This window comes from Leptonychotes weddellii, chromosome X, assembly GCF_054177405.1.
Source record: "Leptonychotes weddellii isolate Sample4059 chromosome X, ASM5417740v2, whole genome shotgun sequence".
NCBI classification, from domain to species: Eukaryota; Metazoa; Chordata; class Mammalia; order Carnivora; family Phocidae; genus Leptonychotes; species Leptonychotes weddellii.
The window spans coordinates 47,914,465-47,940,158 of NC_138385.1; the positions used below are offsets into that span (position 1 = coordinate 47,914,465).

The window sequence follows — 25,694 nt, forward strand, 5'->3', positions numbered from 1 at the left end:
CCATATAGCAGAAGAGCTCTCATTTGATATCCTTTTAAGAGACTTGTCTGATTAAGTAAAGGTGTCTTAAAAATGTATACTAAATGATGTTCATAGAATGCTGAATATTCATCGATAGCAGGTTCTCTCAAATATATCTAAGTACTGTCTTTCAGAAGTGATTTGTGCACTTACCAAGAATCAGTTGTATTTATTTCTAAGTCTCTATATCAGTTTTACTATAATTAAAAAAAATAAATGTAACATAATAGGATGAAATATGAGTGTGAAGAGAATTGTTGTCTACAGGAAAATTAAGTTAAATGCTTTGTAAAGACTAAAAAATGATTTACCAAACTACTGTTAAATTAGAGGTGGGCAAGTCAACTGTTAAAGGCTGGGAGAAATAATAACAATTTAAGAGGATTCTGCACTCATATTATTTTAAAAATGTTTTTAAGTGTTCATTCTATTTAAAGGAAATCTAAACTGAAAACAGTAGAAGACATACTACAGATATGGCTAACTATAAGAAAGATGCTATGATCTTCAACTAGGAGACCCATACTCATAGAAAATACCTACTTCAAAAGAGAGAAAAATGGACACACATTTATAATTTGAAATAAAATATTTAAGGTCCATATTTGTGACTTTTAAAAACTTTCCACTTTAACATTTTTAATTAATTATTAACTACTGGTCCCAACAATACCAAATTAGAAGGTATCTATTGTATATATAAAATTTTTCATAGTTTCGGGTGGTGGAGTCACTCCTAAGTCTATCATGGATCTCAGGTTAAGAATCTATGTTATATATATATATATTAGAATTCAGCAGATATTACACATGGCATTGTTATATGCCAGTCAAAGGAAAAGCAAGGGTCTCAACTCTAGGAATTTCAGTAATAGCATTTAACCATAGAAAAACTTTCAGGAAAGCACATTTATAACTCTTTTATCATAGAAATTTTTATTTGAAGTTCAGGAATTCTTCTGTTTTTATTTTCCTTCTGTTAGAGTAAAATTAAGTTTAATACTTTATTCTTAAAATTAAAAATAAGATGTATACTATAATATTATCCTGTTATTATGAAACTGTATCTGCCTATTCACCCATCTATCTTTCTACCTCTATATATGCATAAAGAAATGTCTAGACAACATTCTATCAAATGTTAACACTGATATTTTTCTGGATGAAAGAATTCCAGATGGTTAACTGTTTTTTTTCCCTATACTTTTCTATAATGCTTAAATTATTTAAGGATGAATAGTTACAAATTTTATTTAACTCTAAACAAACAAAAAGATTCAGTGGCAGCATTAGATATTGAGAAGAGAAATGGACAGGGAAGCAGAAGACAACCCTGGACAAAATCAGTCACTGTGAAACTTCTCTGGGCCACAGTTTTCTTATCAGTAAATGAGAAAATGAGGAAGTTGAATGTAATAAACTCAGAAGTTTCTTTCAGCATGAATATGATATGAATTGAAGGGGCTAATTCCTATATAAATTCTTAGGAAAGATTTATAAAAAATAAGTTGATCATTTTGGACCAAGTGTCTCAACTATAACTAGATTTAATGAATAATGCTCTCTTTGCTATAAACTTTTATAGCTTCATCACATTACAAACTACATAGGGCACTATATCCTTGTCATTCTTAAAATACTGAGTAGGCAGCTTTATCTACATCAATAATTAGGGAGATGTAGTAATGAGAATACAAGTACAGAAAATTCTTCCGGTAACACTACACAGTGCTTCAAGTGTGAGGGGGAAATGTTAAGTGTTGGTAATTAAGAAAAGAAGGAAAGGAAGAAAATACTGCAGTACCCAAAGCTCTCCTTCTCAATCTGAATATGTATTAAAAGTAAAATACTGGCACAAACTTTTCAAATCATTAGGAGAATGTTTGGATTTGTAGGTAAGCTCATAAGAAAATGACAAAACAGCTATAAAAAAAAAAAAAGAAAATGACAAAACAGCTATAATATGGACTCATGGAAAATGTTACTTAGTTCTAGGTGGTATCAAAATTGAATTTGTATATATGATTTTTTTTTTTTACCTTCAGAAGCCTCTGTTATCTACCAATTTGCTGATTCTTATACTAATCTGATGAACTGACAGCATCCAGCAGGTATAATTTTCTGTTAATTAAAAATTGACTTTCACATAGCTCAGCAATGGAGTGGTATTTCTCCCCATAAATTCTAATTCTGTGTCTCTGAACCCAATCCTCAAAGCAGCATTTATATTTTTGAATTATATTTCAAAAAATTTATCCTATTTGTGATGATTATGTAATTAAGAATGGAATTTACCATGCTGAAATGTAATGCAATTTTGCCAAAGTAAGAGTTGATGCTCACTTTATTTCTCTGGAAATTAAATGTTGCAGATACTTAGGACATTTAAATATTGTCACACTAAGAGATTAAACAAATACTGAAATGTAGCTATCACTTAAAAGGAACTTACCTTTGCAATTATTACTGACTGAACTGGGTAGCAAACAGTTGCTCCTAAAGTGGCCAGTCCCAGTGGATAAGCAATTTTCTTAAGCCTAGAACCTATGAAATTCAAACAAACTATTAAACTCCAAACAGATGCTAGCAGAGACAATGTTTTTTATAACTTTAATGTCCTCTTTATTCCCTTTCAAGTCATTAACCTACATCAATTTATTCTTTAGGTAATAATACTAATCAAAATGGTAGCTAAAAAATCCTTAAGGATCACAATTCAACTAATACCTCTTAGTTGTCATGTCCAATTTTAGAAAAGTATTCTCAATTTAAAACTGATAATTAGCTACACAAAGGGAGTTGATGATTTTCTTTTTTGAAACTAGGTATTTTTTTTCATGTCCTAAGAAACTCAAAGTTGTAAGCACATTTTTTTTTCAAGTATCTAATAGGGCATGGTAATATAAAGAATTGATGAACTACTATACTTGTGACACCATGTTAAAGCGATATGGACTCTCTTTACATATCCTGTTTTGATTAAGTCCTTAGGAACATGAAAGATCCAACTAACTAATCAGTTAAGGACTTTAAAAGGTATATAACTCCTTCATGTCACTGATTTAAAATACAGAAGTAATAATTTAATAACTGCAGGTAACTTGAGATAATGTATTCATTTCCAAAAGTGCCTAAACTAAGAGACATTTTCAAACTTTTTAAAGATTTATTTATTTTAGAGAGAGAAAAAGAGAGAGAGTACAAGCAAGGGGAGGGACAGAAGGAAAAGGAGAGAAGCAGACTCCACCTCCCTCTCCCCACCTCCACCCATACAGGGCTCAATCCTACAACCCTGAGACCATGACCTGACCCAAAGTAAAGAGTCAGACACTTAACTGACTGAGCTAACCAGGCGCCCCCAAACTTTTTTTTTTTTTTTACAGCAAAATCCTTAAAAAAAAAATCTTCCAAATACAATGTCACTAGTAACTTCATATAGCCTAGCTTAGTTCCAACAGACCACTGGTTCAAAACAATATGTATCTTAAATGCTTGAATGGGTACCTTGGACTCTGTAAATATGAGCTGGGCATTTAGATGATGGGATTTCTAGTTGGGGTAAGTACTTTTATTCTCTGAAACCCTTACAACCTTACAACCCTTACTTTAAAAATGGAACAGCCTATTTGATATATCAGTAAAGACTAAGGTGAAAAATAACTGGGGATGTTTGCAGGCAATGTTAATGAAAGATAAAAAGATAGAAACAAGAGCTATTTCTGTGTCTGGTTTACCTATTTGTAAGGAGGCCTACAGTCTACGAGACTGAGCTTGGTAGAGGTGGGTAGGTAGGCTGCTTCAACCTCTAATTTAGCTTTCCTTTGGTTTTAGACTAGTTTGCGTGGTTCTGTGAAAGAGGGTCTATATCTGTTAAAACATAAGTTAGAAAAAAAAAAAAACATGTCTTAAGTTGCTCCTTTACTCTGGTCCTGCTCACTATTATTCTAGTATCTATAGTTTGATTCTTGATTTTACTGACCTAACATCTCTTAATGCAAGTTTCCTTGACTCAGCCAAATTCCCCTAATTGTGCTGCTTCTAACCTTGGAAAGTAGCATTTTCTTTTTCCTTGATGTGTCATTCTAAATGTTAAAAAAAAAAAAAAAAGACTTACATTCATCTTCTCTTTACTTGCTATGAAGGGCAGTCTAACAAAATATAAATTTCATTTGGATTCAATAGCCCTACTCCCATAAGTAGGAAAGGACTCTAGACACAGCCACTAACAAGTTATGTACTATGAAATCATTGAGTGATTTCCCTTCTCTGGACCTCTATATGTAGCTAATGGGGTTAGACTAAATCAACAGCTTTCAAACATTTTTTGACCATGACTCAGAATAAATTCTACAATATGACCTATGACCTATCTTACACAGACACACACACACTCCATGGAAAGAAAACTTTCACACTATTTACCCATACAAGTATAAAACACTCTGATATTTGTTGTTCTCCTCTATTTTATTTTTCTAATAAAATGTCTCCTGAGATTCATGCTTATTTATTCACTATGCTTATTTCATTACCTAATAATAGGTTGAGATCTCTATTTGAAAAACAATGGGTTAGATTATTCTAGCTCTGACATTTAGAAACAATGTGAATGACCTAAGAAACATATTCTTTTGCAAGTGGATTATGAGCTTCTTACTGAAAATTGATTAGTATGTTCTTCTTTGAGTCTTATATGCTACATAGAGTGATCTTGGTTTTCAATTTTTTTCCTAATAAGTAATTTATATTATAATATGTATCCAAGTGAAAGTTGCTCACAGTATTAGAATTAAAAATGGGATATCAGTACCCACTAATATTAGCTATAGGGAGAGTGTTAGATCTACTGGGATGAGATACATGGGCTAGAGTTAGAATGTTGGAATGTTCTTATAATTCACAAAGGTTTTGTATCTGATTGGGTATACTTGAGGTGAGACTACTTTAAGGACTAAAGCTGGGCAAACCAACCATAAGGTATCTGATATTTTATTCCAGTAAGAGCTGTGACTTTGAAACACATGTAATTTAGTTTGGGAACAATGACTGGCAACTGAGTTGTGGATAGAAGATGAATGGAAGATAACCAAAATGGCTACTAACCAAAGAACTGTACCAGTTTAGTAAGGACTTCAGTGAGGAAGAGAGGCAGTAATGCCTACTGAGAAGAATTTCCATACTCAGAGGTAGAAGATGGGAAAATACAAAATTCGCCATGTATTTATGAAAGACAGTTATTTAATAGTGTGCAGAAAAGAGTTCACGTAGTAACTCAAGACTGCCATTATTAGAAAGTTCTGCTTGCAAGGTTTGCTCTTGGTTGGCATCTGGGGACTTCTCTGGTAAACAGTCCCATACAATGATAGAAAACATTCTCTGAATGATAAGAGTGAAGCATTGTGCTTAAACTGTTGAAATAATATGGTTTATGCTGAGCAACTACTTTCCTTCTAGTCTGGAATTCTGGACATGCTAGAGAGAGTGTGTTTATGTGATCAGCTGCTAGTAATAACCTTGACTGCTCAGTGTCTAATGAGCTTCCTTGGCTGACAGCATCTTACATGTATTATCATAATTCATTAGTGGAGGAATTAAGTACATCTTATATGACTCCACTGGAAGAAGATCCTTAGAAGCTTGTACCTGGTTTCTTACAAGCTTTGCCCCATTTGCCTTTTCCCTTTTCTTATTTTACTTTGCAATCTTTCACAGTAATAAGGCCTATGACTATAGGTTGAGTCTTCTAAGTCGTCCTACTTAACCATCAAACACGCGGGTAGTCTTGGGGACCCTCTACAAAAGTGGTAGAGTGAGAAGGAATGACAAAGTTCGTAGAGATACAGGGTAAAAAGAGAGGAAAAAGAAATCAAGCATATCAAGCCTCATGTGCTGAATGAGAGTAATGAGTTGTCTACTTTTGCAAATTCCATTCTGAGGTGGCTGATGTCGGTTCTAGCAACCTTGGTCAGGATGAGATGATGAGAGAGTAAAATATTTTTCTGATACCAGCATCTCTATCTCAAATCCTTAATATAGCCCCAGAATATGAATGGTCATCAGAAAGCAGAGAAAACAAGTTTGAGTGGTTAGCATACATTTTAACATTAACATAAAATTCCCAAGGTCTTTTTTTTTTTGATACCTAGAGACTCTGAAAATGTTTATATATTTTTTTCTTTTATTTAAAGATTTTATTTATTTATTTGAGAGAGAGAGAGCATGAACAGTGGGGAGGGGCAGCGGGACAGGGAGCAGCAGACTCCCCGCTGAGTAGGGAGCCCAACACAAGGCTCAATCCCAGGATCCCAGGATCATGATGTAAGCCAAAGGCAGATGCTTAACCAACTGAGCCACCCAGGCACCCTTGAAAATCTTTTTTAAAAAGGAGTAAAGGAAGATGGTGGTAGAGTAGGAAGACGCTAGGCTTGCCTTATTCCACGAACACAAATAGATAACTATTAAATAATCCTAAATACCCCAGAAATTGACCTGAAGACTGGCAGAGCAACCACCACAATTAAAGGGAAAGAAAAGGCCATATCAAAGAAGGTAGGAAGTGTGGGGATGTGGTTTAGGGGAGAAATAGATCCTAGCTGCTGCAGAGGAGAGGGAGCCGTGTCTAGAGAAGGGTGAGACAGAAAGGAACACACAGGGAAATGGACAAGAAGGCTTCCCCAAAGCCAATGGCTTGGAGAATGAGAGGGACTGAATTTTGTGAGTTCTATCAACCAGTAGGGCTTAACACCTGGAGATTTAAAGATCAGCAGGCTTGGCTGGGATAGTCTGGAGGATACTGTCCAGCTCCTAGAGAGAAGGCAGGTAAACAACCCAGGGGGCAGAAAGTGTGGAAACAGTGATCTGAAGAGGGCCTGAGGCACAGAGTGGGGAGATTATTTGCACTTCTCAGAGTGCATCCCTGAGAGGCAACATTCAGATAGATACCACTCCAGGAACAAAGGAGCTGGCCAGCACCATTTTCATCCCCTGCCTTTCGGCGTAAGTACAAAGCTACTGGCAGGAAATAGTGCAGCACCAACACTACTTGCCTAACTTATATACACCAAGCCCTACCCCCTGCACGCTGGTGAAGCTGTCCTTTCCAGACATGCTTGCCTCAGTCCCACCATGGTGGGACCCTCCCCCAGAAGACCAGCAGAAACCCCCTACCCACACCACATCTACCAACCAGTGAGTTCTACAGGGCCTCAGTTCTGGTGGAGGTGGTGACAGGTCTCATTTCACAAGCATACCAGAGCACACCTATTTTAAACTTGCCATATTCAGGCCAGGGACCAAACCTCTAAGAGCAGCCAAAGAGCCACTGCACACGACTGGCCTAAAGGAGAGAGCAGCCAAAACACAAGAGCAGAGTACATGCAGCACATACTGGAGATACACCCTAAAGGGCCAGGCCATGGGAACTACATGGCCTATTCCTCATAAGGCCATTACTCTCAGGAGTAGGAGAATGGCTGGCTTTTTTTTTTCTGTTTTAAAAATTAATTTATTTATTTGAGAGAACAAATGTGAGAGGGGGAAGGGGCAGAGGGAGAGGGAGAGAGAGAATACTCTCCCCACTGAGCACGGAGCTGAGATCATGACCTGAGCTGAAATCAAGAGTCAGACACTTAAGCAACTGAGCCATCCAGGTACCCCATGGTCAGCTTTTTGAACATAGAGAAAAAAAGCAGAGACTTAGACAAAATGCAAAGATGGAAGAAATGATCCCAAATGCAAGAACAAAATAAGTCCATGGCAGAGATCTAAGCAAAAACAGATATAAGTAACAGCCTTGATGTAGAATTTATAGCAACAATCATAAGGATATTCACTGGGCTTGAGAAAATAATAGAAAATACAGGTAAGAAATTATCACAGAGATAAAAGAGTTAACAAAGAATTGATCAGAGATGAAAAGTGCAATAGATGAGACTGGAAACAAGCTTGATGCAATGAACAGGCTGGAAGAAGTAGAGGAATGAATTAGTGACCTCAAAGACAAAGTAATGAAAATTAATGAAGCTGAACAAAAGAGAAAGAATAGACTAGGGGTACTCAGTGACTCCATCAAATGTAATAACATTCGTATTATAAGTCCTGGAAAATGGAGAGAAAGTTTATTTGAAGAAATAATAGCCGAAAACATCCCAAATCTGGGAAAGGAAACAGACAACCAGAACCAGGAAGCACAGAGAATTCCCATCAAAATCAATAGAAGCAGGCCTACACCAAGACATATTGTAATTAAAACTGCAAAATATAGTGATAAAGAAGATAATCTTGAAAGCAGCAAGAGAAAAGAACTCCTTACCTTACAAGGGAAAACCCATAAGGCTGGTTCAAGATTTCTCAATGGAAACTTTGCAAGCCAGAAGAGAGTGGCATAACATATTCAAAGTTCTAAATGGGAAAAACGTGAAACCAAGAATACTCTATCCAGCAAGGCTATCACTCAGAATAGAAGAAGAGATAAAGACTTTCCAAGACAAAAACTAAAAGAGTTCCTGACCATTAAACCAGCTCTGCAAGAAATATTAAAGGAGACTCTGAGTGGAAAGGAGACCAAACGAGACAAAAACAAGAAAGGATCAGAAAAAATCTCCATAAACAAAGACAAAACAAGTAATAAAATGGCAGTAAAGACGTATCTATGTAATTGCTTTGAATGTAAATGGAATAAATGCTATAATCCAAACACATAGGGTGTCAGAATGGATTTAAAAAGAAGACCCATCTATATGCTGCCTACAACGACTCATTTTAAACCTAAAGACACCTGCAGATTGAAAATGAGCAGATGGAGAAACATTTATCATGCAAATGGATACCAAAAGAAAACCAGAGTAGCAATATTAGACTTCAAAACAAAGACTGTAAGAAGGTCACTATATAATAATAAAGGGGACAATCTAAAAAGAAGATGAAACAATCTTAAATAATTATGCACCCAACATGGGAGCACCCAAATATATAAAACAGTAACAAACATAGAAGAACTAATTGACAATAACACAATAATATTAGGGGATTTTAACACCCCATTTACATCAATGGACAAAGCCCATCTAAACATATAAACAACAAGGATACAATGGCTTTGAATGACACACTGGACCAGGTGGACTTAACAGATATATTCAGATCATTCCATCCTAAAACAGCATAATATACATTCTTTTCAAGTGCACATGGAACATTTTCCACAATAGATCACATACTGTGTTACAAAATGGGCCTCAAAAATATCGAAAGATTGAACTCATCCCATGCACCTCTTCTGACCACTGTGAAACTAGAAGGCAACCAAAAGAAAAAATTTGGAATGACCACAAATACGTAGAAGTTAAACAATATGCTGCAAAACAATGAATGAGCCAATGGGGAAATTAACAAAGAAATTTAAAAATATAACAGAAACAATGAAAATGAAAACCAATGGTCCAAAACCTTGGTATACAGTGAAAGCAGTCCTAAGAGGGAAGGAATACAGGCCTACCTAAAGAAGCAAGAAAAATCTCAGATAAAAAACCTAACCCTACACAAAGGAGGAGCTACAAAAAGAACAACACCTAAAATGAGCAGAAGCAAGGAAATAATAAAGACTAGAGAAAAAATAAATGATACTTAAACTAAAAAAAGCAAAAAAACAATAGAACAGATCAAGGAAACCAGGAACTGGTTCTTTGAAAAAATTAGTAAAACTGATAAACCTCTAACCAGACTTATGAAAAAGAAAAAGGGAAGAACCCAAATGAATAAAATCATAAATGAGAAAGGAGAAATAACAACCAATGCCACAGAAATACAAAACACTGTAAGAAAATATTATGAAAATCTTTATGCCAACGAATTGGACTACATGGAAGAAATGGATAAACGTGTAGAAACATATAAACTACCAAAACGGAAACAGGAAGAAACAGAAAACTTGAACAAACCAATAACCTGTAAAGAAATTGAATCAGTAATCAAAAAACTCTCAGCAAACAAGTTGAGGGCCAGATGACTTCATGGGCAAATTCTACCAAACACTTAAAGAAGAGTTAATACCTATTCTCAAACTACTCCAAAAAATAGAAAAGGAAGGAAAACCTAAAAATTCATTCTATGAGGCCAGCATTACCTTGATATCAAAACCAGATAAAGACCCCAGTAAAAAGAGAATTACAGGCCAATATCCCTCATGAACATGGATGCAAAAATTCTCAATAAAATGTTAGCAAACCAAATCCAAAAATATATTAAAGAAATCAGTCACTGCAATCAAGTGGGATTTATTCCTGGGTTGGAAGGGTGGACCGATATTTACAAATCAAACAACAGGATACACCGCATCAATAAATGTTAATAAAAGAAAGGATAAGAACCTTTCAAAACATGCAGAAAAAACATCTGACAAAATAGCACCTCCATTCATGACAAAAACCCTCAACAAAGTAGGGTTTGAGGGAATATACCTCAACATAATAAAGGCCACATATAAAAAAAACCATAGCTAATAGCATCCTAAATGGCAATAACTTTGAGCTTTGCCTCTATGGTCAGGAATAAGATAGTGACATCAACTCTCACCACTGTTTTTAAACATAGTACAGGAAGTCTTAGCCACACCAATCAGACAGCAAAAAGAAATAGAAGGCATCCAAATCGGCAAGAAGTAAAACTTACACTATTTGCAGATGACATGGTAATATATATATAGAAAACCTGAAAGCCTCCACCAAAAAACTGCTAGAACTGATAGACAAATTTAGTAAAGTCGCAGGTACAAAATCAATATACAAAAATCTGTGCATCTGCACCAATAACACAGCAGAAAGAGAAATTAAGGAATAAATCCCATTTACAACTGCTCCAAAGACAGTACGATAACTAGGAATATTTTTTCATGTATCTGATGGCCATTTGTATGTTCTGTTTGGAGAAATGCCTGTTCACAGGGCGCCTGGGTGGCTCAGTTGGTTAAGCGACTGCCTTCGGCTCAGGTCATGATCCCGGAGTCCTGGGATCGAGTCCCACATCGGGCTCCCAGCTCGGCGGAGAGCCTGCTTCTCCCTCTGACCCTATCCCCTCTCATGCTGTTTCTCTCTCTCTCTCAAGTAAATAAATAAATAAAATCTTAAAAAAAAAAAAAAAAAGAAATGCCTGTTCATGTCTTCTGCCCATTTTTGCTTGAATTATTCTTTCGGTGTTGAGTTTGATGAACTCTTTATAGATTATGGATACTAGCCCTTTAACTGATAAGACATTTGCAAATATCTTCTCCCATTCTGTGAGTTGTCTTTTGGTTTTGTCGACTGTTTCCTTTGCTGTGCAAAAGCTTTTTATCTTAATGAAGTAACAACAGTTCATTTTTGCCTTTGTTTCCCTTGCCTTTGGAGATGTGTCCAGCAAGAAGTTGCTGCGGCCAAGGTCAAAGAGGTTGTTGCCGGTGTTCTCCTCAAGGATTTTGACGGATTCCTGTCTCACATTTAAGTCTTTCATTCATTTTGAGTTTATTTTTGTGTATGGTGTAAGAAAATGGTCCAGTTTCATTCTTCTAAATGTGGCTGTCCAATTTTCCCAACACATTTATTGAAGAGACTGTTCTTTTTCCACTGGATATTCTTTCCTGTTTTGTCAAAGATTAGTTTGCCATAGAGTTGAGCGTCCATTTCTGGGTTCTCTATTCTGTCCCATTGATCTATGTGTCTGTTTTTGTGCCAGTACCATACTGTCTTGATGATTACAGCTTTGTAATAGAGCTTGAAGTCTGGAAATCTGATGCCACCAGCTTTAGTTTTCTTTTTCAACATTCCTGTGGCTATTTGGGGTCATTTCTGGTTCCATACAAATTTTACGATTATTTGTTCCAGCTCTGTGAAAAAAAGTTGATAGTATTTTGATAGGGATTGCATTGAATGTATTGACTGCTTGAGGTAACATATACATTTTAACAGTATTTGCTCTTCCAATCCATGAGAATGGAACATTTTTCCATTTCTTTGTGTCTTCCTCAATTTCTTTCATGAGTGTTCTATAGGTTTTTGAGTACAGATCCTTTGCCTCTTTGGTTAGGTTTATTCCTAGGTATCATATAGTTTTTGGTGCAATTATAAATGGGATCGACTCCTTAATTTCTCTTTCTTCTGTCTCACTGTTAGTGTATAGAAATGCAATTGATTTCTGTGCATTGATTTTATATTCTGCCACTTTGCTGAATTCCTGTATGAGTTCTAGCAATTTTAGGTTAGGGTCTTTTGGGTTTTCCACATAGTGTATCCTGTCATCATGAAAAAATGCTCAATATGACTCGGCACTGGGGAAATACAAATCAAAACCACAATAAGATACCACTGCACACCAGTCGGAATGGCTAAAATGAACAACTCAGGAAACAACAGATATGGTGAGGGTGTGGAGAAAGGGGAACCCTCTTACACTGTTGGTGGGAATGCAAGCTGGTGCAGCCACTCTGGAAAACACTATGGAGGTTCCTCAAAAAGTTGAAAATAGGGCTACCCTATGACCTAGCAATTGCACTACTAGTTATCTACCACAAAGATACAAATGTAGTGATCCGAAGGGGCACCTACACCCCAATGTTCATAGCAGCAATGTCCACAACAGCCAAACTATGGAAAGAGCCCAGATGTCCATCAACAGATGAATGGATAAAGAAGAGGTAGTATATATATACAATGGAGTACTACTCAGTCATCAAAAAAGAAATGAAATCTTGCCATTTGCAATGACGTGGATGGAACTAGAGGGTATTATGCTAAACTAAATAAGTCAGTCAGAGAAAGACAATTATCATATGATCTCACTGGTATGTGGAATTTAAGAAACAAAACAGAGGACCATAGGGGAAGGAAGGGAAAAATAAAACAAGACGAAATCAGAGAGGGAGACAAACCGTAAGAGACTCTTAATCATAGGAAATAAACTGAAGGTTGCTGGAGGAGGGTAGGGGGATGGGGTAACTGGGTGATGGACATTAAGGAGGGCATGTGATAGAATGAGCACTGGGCATTATGTAAGACTGATAAATCACTGAACTCTACCTCTGAAACTAACAATACACTATATGTTACTTAATTGAATTTAAATTAAAAAAATAAAAAAAATAAGATACCTAAGAATAAATCTAATTAAAGAGGTGAAAGACCTTTACTCTGAAAACTATAAAACACTGACGAGAGAAATTAAAGATGAAAGAAGGAAATAGAAAGACATTCCATGCTCATGGACTGAAAGAACAAATATTGTTAAAATGTCCATACTACCCAAAGCAATCTACATATTTAATGCAATTCCTATCAAAACGCCAACAGCATTTTTCACAGAGCTAGAACAAAACATCTTAAAATTTGCACGGAACCACAAAAGACCCTAAATATCCAAAGCAGTCAAAAAAAGCAAAGCAAAGCTGGAGGCCTCACAGTTCTGGACTTCAATTTATAAAGCTGCAGTGATCAACACAGTACTGACACAAAATCAGACACACAGATCAATGGAAGTGAACAGAAATGAACCTACAACTATTTGGTCAATTAATATTCAATAAAGAAGGAACAAATATCCAGTAGAAAAAAAGACAGTGTTTTCAACAAATGGTGTTGGGAAAATTGGACAGCAACATGCAAGAGAATGAAACTGGACCACTTTCTTACACCATACACAAATATAAATTGTAAATGGATTAAAGACCTAATTGTAAGACAGGAAACCATGAAAATCCTAGAAGAGAATATAGGCAGTAACTTCTCTGACACTGGCCATAGAAACTTCTTTCTAGATATGTCTCCCCAGGCAAGGGAAACAATGGCAAAAATAAACTATTAGGACTTCATCAAAATAAAAAGCTTCTGCACAGTGAGGGAAACAATCAACAAAACTGAAAGGCAACCTATGGGATGGGAGAAGATATCTGCAAATGACATATCTGATAAAGGGTTATTATCCAAAATATATAAAGAACTTATAAAACTCAACACTCAGTAAACAAATAATCCAATTAAAAAGTGGGCAGAAGACATGAATAGATATTTTTCCATGAAGATATACAGATGGCCAACAGACACTTCAACAGATGCTCAACAGCACTCATCATTAGGGGAATACAAATCAAAACTACCACACCTTTCAGAATGGCTAAAATTAGTAACATAAGAAACAACAGGTGTTAGTGAGGATGTGGAGAAAGAGGAACCCTCTTGCACTGTTGGTGGTAATGGAAACAGGTGCAGCCTTTTGGAAAGCAGTACAGAATTTCCTCAAATAGTTAAAAATAGAATTACCCTATGATCCAACAATTCTACTTCTGGGAATTTACCCAAGGAATACAAAAATAGTAATTCATAGGGATACATGCATCCCAATGTTATAGCAGCATTATCTACAGTAGCCAAATTATGGAAACAGTTCAAGTATTCATCAACTGATAATACATAAAGATGTGATATATATATATATATGACTCAACCTTAAAAAAAATGAAATCTTGCCATTTGCAAGAACATGGATGGAACTAGAGAGTATTATGCTCAGTGAAGTAAGTTAGAGATAGACAAATACCACGTGATTTTAATCATATGTGGAATTTAAGAATCAAAACAAATGAGCAAAGGGGAAAAAAGAGACAGAGTGTCAAATCAAGAAACAGCCTCTTAACTATAGAGAACAAAACTGATGGTTACCAGAGGGGAGGCGAGTGGGGAGATGGATTAAATAGATGATGCGGATTAAGAACTGCATTTGTTGTACTGAGCCTTGGGTGTTGTATGAAACTGCTGAGTCACTAAATTGTACACCTGAAACTAATATTATACTATATGTTAACTACCTGGAATTTAAATTTAAAAAATCTTTTAAAAAATAAAGTTATCTAAAAGATGATGAAATGATAAATTATAATTTTAATAATAGCTGTATATTTTTTAATTTTATTTTAAATATCATACAGAAAATTGATCTATAGTTCTATCAATTTTAATACATGTATAAAATCCTGTAACCACCAGTACAATCAGGATATGGAAGAGTTCTATCACCGTTAAAAAAAAAAAACAAACTTATGTTACCTCCTTATATTCACACCTTCCCACTCTTAACTCCTGGGAACTACTGACCTGTTTTTTTTTTTTTTTTTTGTTACTATAGTTTTGTCTTTTTGAGAAAGTTATATGACTAGAATCACAGAATATATAACTCTTTTAGACTGGCTTCATGTCAGATTCATCAAGATTGTTGCATGTGTCAATGGTTTACTCCTTTTATTCGTGAGTATAATTCCTTTGTTTGGATGTGCCAGTTTAATTTACTCCTGAAAGACATTTAGGTTGTTTTCAGCTTTTGGTAATTACAGAGTTACTATAAACATTTATGTACAGATTTTTCATTTTTCCAGGGTAAATATCCAGGAGTGCGATTACTTGGTCTCATGATAAGAGCATGTTTAACTTTATAAGAGAAACTGTCAAATTGTTTTCTAGAATGGCTGTACCATTTTGTACTCCCACCAGCAGTGTATGAGAGTTTCAATTGCTCTCCATTCTTGACTATACTTGGTATGGTCAGTCTTTTTAATTTTAGATATTCTAATACGTGTGTAGTAATATGTCACTGTGATTTTCATTTGCATTTACCTAATAACTAATGATGTTAAACATCTTGAAATCACTCTATTTTTTAAAGCACAGTGTTTATAAAAGTAAACATGCTGTAATACAGAATCTAAAAATCTTCATAGTACCCTATCCTAACAATATTCAATAAAGGATATGAGGTTTTCCCATGACAGTAAAATTCAGAATATAATGGCATTGAAAGAAAAAAAATGTATTTTTTTAAACCCTACCTTTTCTTGCTGAAACCAAGCCTGCCAATCCTGAAACTGTAATCACTCCAAGTTTTGGAAGAAAATCTCGAGGTGGATTCTTCAGATAGATATACGCATCTTTTAAGAAATAAGTTAAAAATTAATATAAATGACTTACTAAAATTAGGCATTCTATATATGATGCAGAAATGCTAAAGAGATTTGCTAAGATAGAAGATGGTTTAAATACTCCTCAAAAAAAGCTACAAAAATAATGATTTGAGCAGCAAATGAAAAAGCTAGTTAAAATAGTTACTTGCTACAAAATTAAAATCTTCCTTCCATAGCTGATTTAATAATTGTTTTCTTAATACAGGCAATTACTCTTTAATGAAATATGATGCTAGAGTTCACACCTTAGCTTGGATTACTATAAAATAAATGCTTGACTGTGTATGTATTTATCTCTCTAATAGAAATGCTTCTGGACTTACCTGTTCAAACTCTGATAGGATCCAGTAGGAATAGAAATACTTTATTAAGGAACTTTGAATAATTGACAAGGGATACATGTAGCTTGTAGGCCCTGCTTGCCATCACTCCCCCATACCCAGAGCAGCTATTGCTCTTGGTTAAAACCAATGATCAGGAGGAGAAGTGAGCCTAGACCAAAAGTAGATGACGAACGGGCACAAGTCTAGATTTCTTGGCTTTTTATATATTTAAATTATTTCTGTTTCCAGACAACCCCCCAAAAAAGACTCTTCTATCACCGTTAATTATTTAATAGCAATCACTTATTTAATCATATTCCTCTTGAGGAATATGAATGCCTACTGTAGGAATACAATTTGGAATTAATTCCTACAAACCTAAGTAATGATAATACATTTACAGGTCATCAACATCATGGAGACATTTAAAATTTTAGCTGAGGGGCGCCTGGGTGGCTCAGTCGGTTAAGTGTCTGCCTTCAGCTCAGGTCATGATCCTGGAGTCCCGGGATCGAGTCCCATATTGGGCTCCCCGCTCAGCGGGGAGTCTGCTTCTCCCTCTGACCCTCCCCCCTCTCATGCTCTCTCTCTCTCATTTCTCTCTCTCTCTCAAATAAATAAAAAAAATCTTTAAAAATAAAAATTAAAAAAATAAAATTTTAGCTGATCTTTCTGTCTCCCATACACATTTATTTTAACAACTGGCATAGCCCAAGAATATTAGGAAGATATTTCTACTGTCAAATACCATTATCAAAATAAAGAATCAAATACAATTGCTTTCCAACATTAGCTCAAATATTCTAGAGTAACTGATTGGTATTAGTGTTTCCTAGCAATAGATAGCAAAATTCTACATATTTTAACAGCAAATAGCATCTATTTAAACTAACTGATAACAATGTAGACATGTTTCTAATTTATGCTTTGAGTATATAATATGGGCTTTGCAGCTACAACAGACCTCAGTTTGAGTCCAGGCACTGCCACTTACTAGTTTTGTGACCTTGGCAACCTACTTTACCTTTCTAAACCTCAGTTTCCTTATCTGTAAAAAGGGAATAATTATAGGGGTACCTGGTTGGCTCAGTCAGTTGGGTGTCTGACTCTTGGTTTCCGCTTGGGTCATGATCTCAGGGTCGTGAGATCGAGCCCCGTGTCAGGCTCTGTGCTCAGCACGAAGTCTGCTGTCCCTCTCCCTCTGCCTCTCCCCTGCTTCTGCTCACACTCACACTCGCACTCTCTCTCTCTCAAATAAATAAATAAAATCTTGAAGAAAAGGGGAATAATTATAATACCAACACTCATAGAATTGGTATAGAAATTAGATAAATTGTGTAAAATGCTTACCATAGTGCCTTAGCATACAGTAATTGCTTAATAAATGATAGGTGCTATTACTTTGGTATTGTTATCATAAAGTGCTATACAGAGTATCTTCTCAGTTGGTAAAACATGATAATGAATAACTTACCACCTTTATTTTTTCTCATATTTAAACCTTGCAAGTTAAAAAGACAATAGAACATTTCTAATTATGGATGGTTCACTCACCCACCTTTTCCAAATTGTACTGTATCCATTATTCCATTTTTCACAAACACACAAACACCCTAAGCAAAAAGAAAAAAAAAGGACATCTGCATTTTTGAAGATTTTGATAATTAAATCAAATATTCCACATTAATCAATATTAAAATATTGACTTAGCATTGCACTCAAATCTAAATCTAACTTTCCTATTTATTCACATGAGAACTTTTTCATTCTGTTTAACATGGATAATACTTGTTTACTATCTTCCTCATATAAACAAGTAATGCCTATAAGTAGTCAGAGCATCTCACAGATAATTTATTGCAGAAATACAAAGATTTATCATCTTATTTTATAAAGGCTTAGAAAAATGAATGAAATTTAAATAAATCATGGATAGAGGTATTATTTCAGCTTAGAAGCAACATCTGATTAATAAATATGTGGTAGCAACACCGTAATGATTTGTGAAGAAAGTAGTAACAACAAATCTAAAGAAAGTACTTCATCCTCTCCTTTTTCTTAGTGTGCATTAGAATGGCAAAAAACCCTAAATAAGACATTTATCTCAGGACAGAAATCATCCTACACACACTAGTGTTTATATTATTTTTACATAGGAATATAAATTCTCTACAAATCAAGATTATATTAACCCATTGAAGTGATTAAAGTTTTAAATCAAATTTGCTCTTTTACCTATTTCTAACTAATTTATTTTAATGCAAGAAATATGGTTACATTCATTTACTGAGTGATAGGTACCATCTCAATTACATCAGAAGAAAAATGAAGGCAGAGAATGATTTACCCATAGTCATGCTGTACTCTATTGAAGAAACCAGAAAACATAACTGAAATATATGGTCTCTATCTCTGAACTAGCTGCTATGAAATCATGGTATAAAAACGAAAACGATTTTTAAAGCAAAGAACATAGAAGTAGTTATATTACACAGTAAAGAAATAAGTCATTACTATTGTGATATCTCGGTATTAGTAACCTTATTTCAGATATTTTCATGATGATCAGAGATGTAGAGGTTCATCCCTTCATCATGGTTTCAAGCTGTACAAACCGGCACAGACCTTAACTGTCACTGAGTTACTTCTCTTTAAAGACTCTCTTGAGAAAACCTCACCTTTGAAGTTATAATACCTATTGATTGGTTGACTGAAAATCATGTAGCTGTTGAGGAAGAAAACCAGTCACTTCTTTTGGGAAGTTTTCCTTAGCTTGTTTAGGAATTCACTTTTACCACTGTGGCTCACTGCTACCTAAATTTGAAAACACTAAGGAGAGGAGGAGAAACTGAATTTGCCCTGCAAGATTCTAAGTTTAATGCAGAATGCAATTTGACTCAGAAGCAATTTTTAAAGAATAGATTATGTTTTTAGGGGAAAATCAGAAAAAGTTATTTACACTGGAGATGAAATGCATTCAAAGTGTCCTTCTTCAACCTATTCACCTTTCTTTTAGTCTTAAATAGGGTGATAGTAACAATAGCAATTTAAGGATCTTTCCGGAACAATTTACCTCACGAAAACAAATTTGAGAACACTATGGAAAATTAGGTCTCAGAAGGCTTAAGTATGAATCACCCGGCTGTTGGTATATAGCAATAGAGGCATGATTCAAACCCTAATTAGTTAATATATTTTCCTCTGAGATCAAACTATTAAGAGTGTATAATACAACTAATACTATTAGAGTTGTTTGACAGACACAAATTTTTAAAAATTACACCATGTATTCATCAGATGTTTTAAATATCTGGAATGACCAGAATTTACATTTAGTGTTTCATAAAATCATTAGAATCTTTTTTAAAAAAAGAATGGATTAGAAACAAAAAAGAACAAGAGTTTACAATTGGATAGGTTATATCTGAGAAAAAGTTGTGTGGTTATTAGGTCAGAATGATGAAACTGACATTAGAGATGTTGATGCTAACACACCTATGTTGATGTGAGGATAATGAAATATCAATATTTTATCAGCTTACTCCATCACTCTGCTGCTAGATAATGCTGACTTAAAGCTAAGTATTAAAGTCAGATGAATTTTATTTTTCCCAATAGCTGACTATATTCAGAATGGTCTTATGAGGTAAATCCAACTAGTTAACATTTTGCTTATCCAAGTAAGGAACAATTGAGAAATAATTTCAGAACTTCTTGTAAGTAGCCAAACAACTATACATGAAAAATAACATAAATGCTTGCTGAACTATCATAATCTATGTAGTAGTGGTACAGTAGGTTAAATATTATTAAATATGGCCACAATTCTTTGCTGCTACTCATATTGAGAGGTGGCATCTAATTTCACTCCCTTTAAAATTGGGTTGGCCTTTGTGACTTAACAATAGAATGCTGTAGAAGTAACTTTCTTGGACATCTGATGATAAATAAGCAGCTTAGTAAATTCTGCCAAGGGCCTCTTATAAGAGCCTCGAACTGCCTGTGTAAGTTATCTGACTATGCTGAGATCACCATGCCTGATAGGTCACATGTAGGTGCTTTAGTCAACATTCCTAGCTAAGCCTAGCCTTCTAGCTATCTGTGACAAGGTACTAAAGATGAGAATGAAACTGTCTTAGGGCCTCTAGATCAACCCATTCACCTGATGAATGTCACTGAGTAACCTCTGTCATTACCAAATGCAACAGAAGAATCACCTGTCTGAACAAATCAGAAACCTCCAACATTAAACCAGTATTAGAACTTACTTACCTTGCACCAGCCAATATAATGACCAGTTGTAGTGCGGATGGATGCAAAGCCCATTTGTAAACGACCAGGCTGTTCTTCAACATATTTAGACTGCAGAGGTGGTGCAGTATATATGGGGAGCTAGAGGCAAAAAAAGTTCATGTTAAAAATATGAAACAGCTGGAATTCCTTTTTCAGTAAAACAGAAGAGAAGTCATCAACCTTCCTGCTAAAAGCAACTAAAAATGCTGATAAAATATTTTTAAAAAACACCTTAAATGGTAGAAATGATCCAGAAAGCTGTTTATAAAGACTGTTCAGATGCCTAGATTAAAAATCAACAGAAATGCAGAGATAAACAATAAAGTCAGCTTTTACCTTGTAATCATTTGCTTTAAAATAGGATGGTTCAAGAGTCTGGAATCAGGAAACAAAACGTGGAAAAAGCTTACGGTGGGCAACCTTAGTGGGGACCCTATTAGTTGGTATCTCAAAGTTTTACATCCTCAACTTAAGAGTGAACTAGAAATAAACAGTTCACTCCAAAGAACTGTAAGGAAAATTGACTGTCTCAAAGATTGGGCATCAAGTAGAGAGGAAAGAAATATTTCCTAAGATTTGGCAAACACAAGTGAGAGCTCATATAACCTGCAGAATAAAACTAACTGGATAATCTGAGAAATCTCAAACAAGAATACATTTAAAGTACTCCCAAGCTAGTAGCCTCCACATATACTTGGCAGAAACAAAATAAATATCTCCCCTCTGGAGGAAGCTACCAAGATGTCAAGGAATTACAACAGATAAAGTTCCAAGAAATATGAACCCATAATTAAAAAAAAAAATAGAAAACACAAAGAAGGAAAAGAAAGTTAGAAAACACAAGGAATGTATCTGGACAAGACATAGCAGAAACAACAAACGGACTCTGATCCACAAAGAATGTATATGTTATAATATATAATATCAAATAAATTTATTTTTGTTTTTAAAGAAATAAATGAAGGACCTATGGGTTAAGAGGAAGAGACTACAAAAATTACCAAAACTAACGAAAACAGAGAACTTCTGGAACTGGAAATTAAAAACGTAAATAAAGATCTCAATTGGGAGGCTGGGAAGATGGCCAAGTAGAAGGACCCTAAGTTTGCTTGGTCCCACAGATACAACTAAATAACACTGATGTAAGTGTAAAATAACCCCAAAAATGATGCAAACACTGGCAGAACAAATTCCATGAGTAAGGTAGAGAAGAGACCACCACAAAAAGGGTAGGATGGGCAGAGACATGGTGGGGAGCTAAAAGGGCCCTGGGCATCCAGTCAAGAGGGAGCCTAGGGGATAGAGAAGGGCAAGAAAAAAAAAAAAAAAGACTATCACAGTGGGGAGCTTGCATGGGGAAAACAAAGCCCCCAAACATTTGGTTTTGAAAGCAAGAGGGGTCAAATTTTGTGAGTTCTTAAAACCAGAGGGACTTAAAGCTTGGAATGTTAAAAATCAGTCTTGGCTCTTGGAGACCCCTGAGAGCATTAGGAAGCTGAGTCCTACCCTTAAAGAGACAGCATTAGAAGCAGCCTGCTGAGATCGAGTGTAGCAGCATCAGTGTGGAAAACGCCTGGTGCAGACAGGAAGGAGAGTTCTTTACTCATCTCAGAACACATCCCATATACGCAGGGATCCCAGGGAGGCCCTTCCAGGAATAAAGGAGCTGGCAGGTGACATTTCCCTCCCCTGTCTCTTAGAATAAACGCAAGGCCGCCTGAAGGAACAAGTGCAATGCTGACACTCACTACTTTCTTACACCAAGCCCTCCGCCCTGTGATTTGGCAGTCATGTTTGCCTCAGTCCCAGAACTTCAGGTCCCCTCCCCCAGAAGACTAGCATAAACCTCACCAATAATGCATCCCCTGACCCGCACATTTTGCAGGGCCTTAGTCCTGGCAGTAGTGGCTGATCACCACCTGGGGACTATGTGCACACATTGCTAAAACTATGGGCCCTAACCATGCATGGTTTTTGAACCAATCCCATACAGCCCCAGTCTCAGAACCCACCAGTACCACCTTGATAAAAGTGGGCAGCCTGCCCACTACTTTCAAGAGCAGGAGACATAGCTGACTTTCCTAACACACAGAAACAAAGAGTTAGACAAAATGAAGACTCAAGAGAAATATGTCCCAAATGAAAGAACAGGACCAAACCACATCAAGAGAACTAAGTGAAACAGATACAAGTAGAATGCTAGATATAGAATTTAAAGTAATTATCATAAAAATATGCACTAGATTTGAGAAAAGAGTGGAGGATATCAGTGAAAAGCTTAACAAATAGACAAACATGAACCAATCAGAGATGAAGAACACAATGCATGAAATGAAAAATAAACTTGACGGAATTAATAGCAGGCTAGAGGAAGCAGAGAAACAAATTAATGACCTGGAAGACAGAGTAATGAAAAGTAATCAAACTAAGCCATTGAGAAAAGAAATATGCAAAATGAGGATAGACTTAGGAAACTCAGTGACTCCATCAAATTCATTATATTCACATTGTATGGACCTGAGAAGAAAAGGGGGACAGAAAAGTGTTTTGAAGAAATAACAGCTGAAAAATTCCCTAATCTGGGAAACATATCCAGATCCAGAAGGCACAGATATCCCCCAAAAATTCATCCCAAGGAGGTCCACACCCAAGACACATAATGGGGGGGGAGATGACGGAGGAGTAGGGGACCCTATTCCAACCAGTCCCTGGAATTGAGGTGGGTATCTACGAGACCTCTGAACACCCAGGAAATCAGCCTAAGATGTAAGAAGACAGATGTGGCTCTCTACAAACAGAGTATTACAGGAGGTTGGTTTCGAGGTAAGAAGCAGGGAGCCATGATTCTGTGGGCAGATATCGGAGGATAAACGGAAGGGGGAGGGAGTCTGGCGGTGGGGATCCTACACTGCTGGTGAGTGAAAGCCTCATGCACTGGGGACGGGACATAGACTCGCAGACCAGTAGCAACGGGAAAAGGACTTTAGGGCAGCCCCCAGACGGAAACCCGGAGTGGCGGGGCTGGCGGTTTTAGAAGCACAAAGGGCAGAGACGTGCCCCAACCTGAAGGCGAGGATTGGGAATGCTGCTGAGGGGAACATAACCCAGGACTGCAGTTTATGGCAGCACTGACAGAAACAGAGATAGTGTGGCCTGGAGAGCTCAGTGACATACAGAACAGACTGTGATCTCCTTGCTCTGAGGAAGACAGTTGGAAACAGTGTCTTCTGCTCTGACTCTTAGAAGAGACACGGACGCCAGGGAAAGCTGCCAGAGAACAAAAACCCCAAAAAACCGGTTCTCACTAAGCCCAAAACCCACCACAGGGGTCAGGGCAACTCTGCCCAAACAGGGTTGCCTGAGTAACAGCATGGCAGGCCCCTCCCCCAGAAGACAGGCTGGGAAAACAAGAGGCCAGCAACCCTAAGGCCCCTAGAAAACAGGTGCATCTTGCTTGGGTTCTGGTCAATAATTTGGACACTGTACATTCCCTCAACCACCCCTCAACAGAATGACTAGGAGGAAGAACCCCCAAAATAGGAAAGACTCAGAGATTATGACTTATGCCACAGATTTACAAATGGATGCAGGTATAACCAAATGTCGGAGATGGAATTCAGGCTAGCAGTTGTGAAGACAATAGCTAGAATGGAGTAATCGATTAATGGCAACAAAGTGTCTCTAAGGGCAGAAATGAAAGCTGAACTGGCAGAACTTAAAAATGCTATCAATGAGAAACAATCTAAATTAGATAACCTAACACCTACGGTAAGTGAGGCAGAACAAATTAGTGACCTAGAAGACCAAATAATAGACAAAAAGGGAAAAGAGGAGGCCAGGGAAAAACAACTCAGAAAACATGAAAATAAAATCAGAGAAATAAGGGACACCATGAAACGTTCCAATGTCAGAATTATTGGAATCCCAGAAGAGGTGGAGACAGAGAGGACTAGAAGATATATTTGAGCAAATCGTACCAAAGAACTTCCTTAATCTGGAGAATGAAACATTCATACCACAGAGGCAGAGAGGACACCTCCTAAGATCAAGGAAAACAGGCCAATGCCCCAGCATGTAATCGTAAAACTCGCAAATCTTAGAAACAAGGAAACCATCTTAAGGGCAGTTAGGGGGAAGAGATTCCTTACGTACAGACGGAGGAACATCAGAATAATATCAGACCTATCCACAGAGACCTGGCAAGCCAGAAAGGCCCGGCAAGACATATTCAGGGTACTAAACAAGAGGAACATGCAGCCAAGAATACTTTATCCAGCAAGGCTGTCATTTAGAACGGATGGAGAGATGCAGAGCTTCCAGAATGGGAGAAACTCAAAGAATATGTGACCACTAAGCTGGCACTGCCAGAAATATTAAGGGGGGTTATATAAAAGGAGAAAGACCACACGGTGATATAGAAAAGAAATTTACAGGGACAATCTATAAAAACAGGTCTTCACAGACAACATGATGACAATTAATTCATATCTTTCAATAATCACTCTCAATGTGAACGGCCTAAATGCTCCCATAAAACAGCACAAGGCTGCAGGAACCATACATATGCTATCTACAAGAGACTCATTGTGAACCTAAAGATATATCCAGACTGAAGGTGAAGGGGTGGAGATCCATCTTCCATGCCAACGGACCTCAAAAGAGAGCTGGGGTAGCAATTCTTATATCAGACAAATTAGATTTTAAACTAAAGACTGTAGTTACCGACGCAGAAAGACACTGCATGATTCTTAAAGGGTCTATCCAACAAGAAGATCTAACAATTGTAAATATCTATGCCCCCAACATGGGAGCAGCCAGCTACATAAGCCAACTGTTAACCAAAATAAAGAGTCATACTGATAATAATACATTAATTGTAGGAGACCTCAATACTCCACTCTCAGCAATAGACAGATCATCTATGCAAAAAATCAACAAAGAAACAAGAGCTTTGAATGATACACTGGACCAGATGGACCTCATAGATATATACAAAACATTCCACCCTAAAACAACAGAATACTCATTCTTCTCGAGTGCACATGGAACTTTCTCCAGAATGGACCACATACTGGGTAACAAAT

At 36.4% G+C, this 25,694-nt stretch overlaps 1 protein-coding gene across 7 annotated transcripts in view; it reads right to left on the reverse strand.

Annotated features, from left to right (window-relative positions):
* APOOL (apolipoprotein O like) overlaps nt 1-25,694 on the reverse strand; it is a 101,973-nt gene that overhangs the window by 4,315 nt on the left and 71,964 nt on the right. For 6 of the 7 annotated variants that reach the window (XM_081808574.1, XM_081808575.1, XM_081808568.1 and 3 more), the window contains 4 exons: nt 20,590-20,709; nt 17,876-17,930; nt 15,863-15,961; nt 2,474-2,565 (listed from right to left, as the gene is read on the reverse strand). In XM_081808574.1, the coding sequence (XP_081664700.1) occupies nt 2,474-2,565; nt 15,863-15,961; nt 17,876-17,930; nt 20,590-20,709 (366 nt within the window). The remainder of the gene's footprint in view (nt 1-2,473; nt 2,566-15,862; nt 15,962-17,875; nt 17,931-20,589; nt 20,710-25,694) is intronic. The other variant, XM_081808573.1, reaches the window with a different exon arrangement.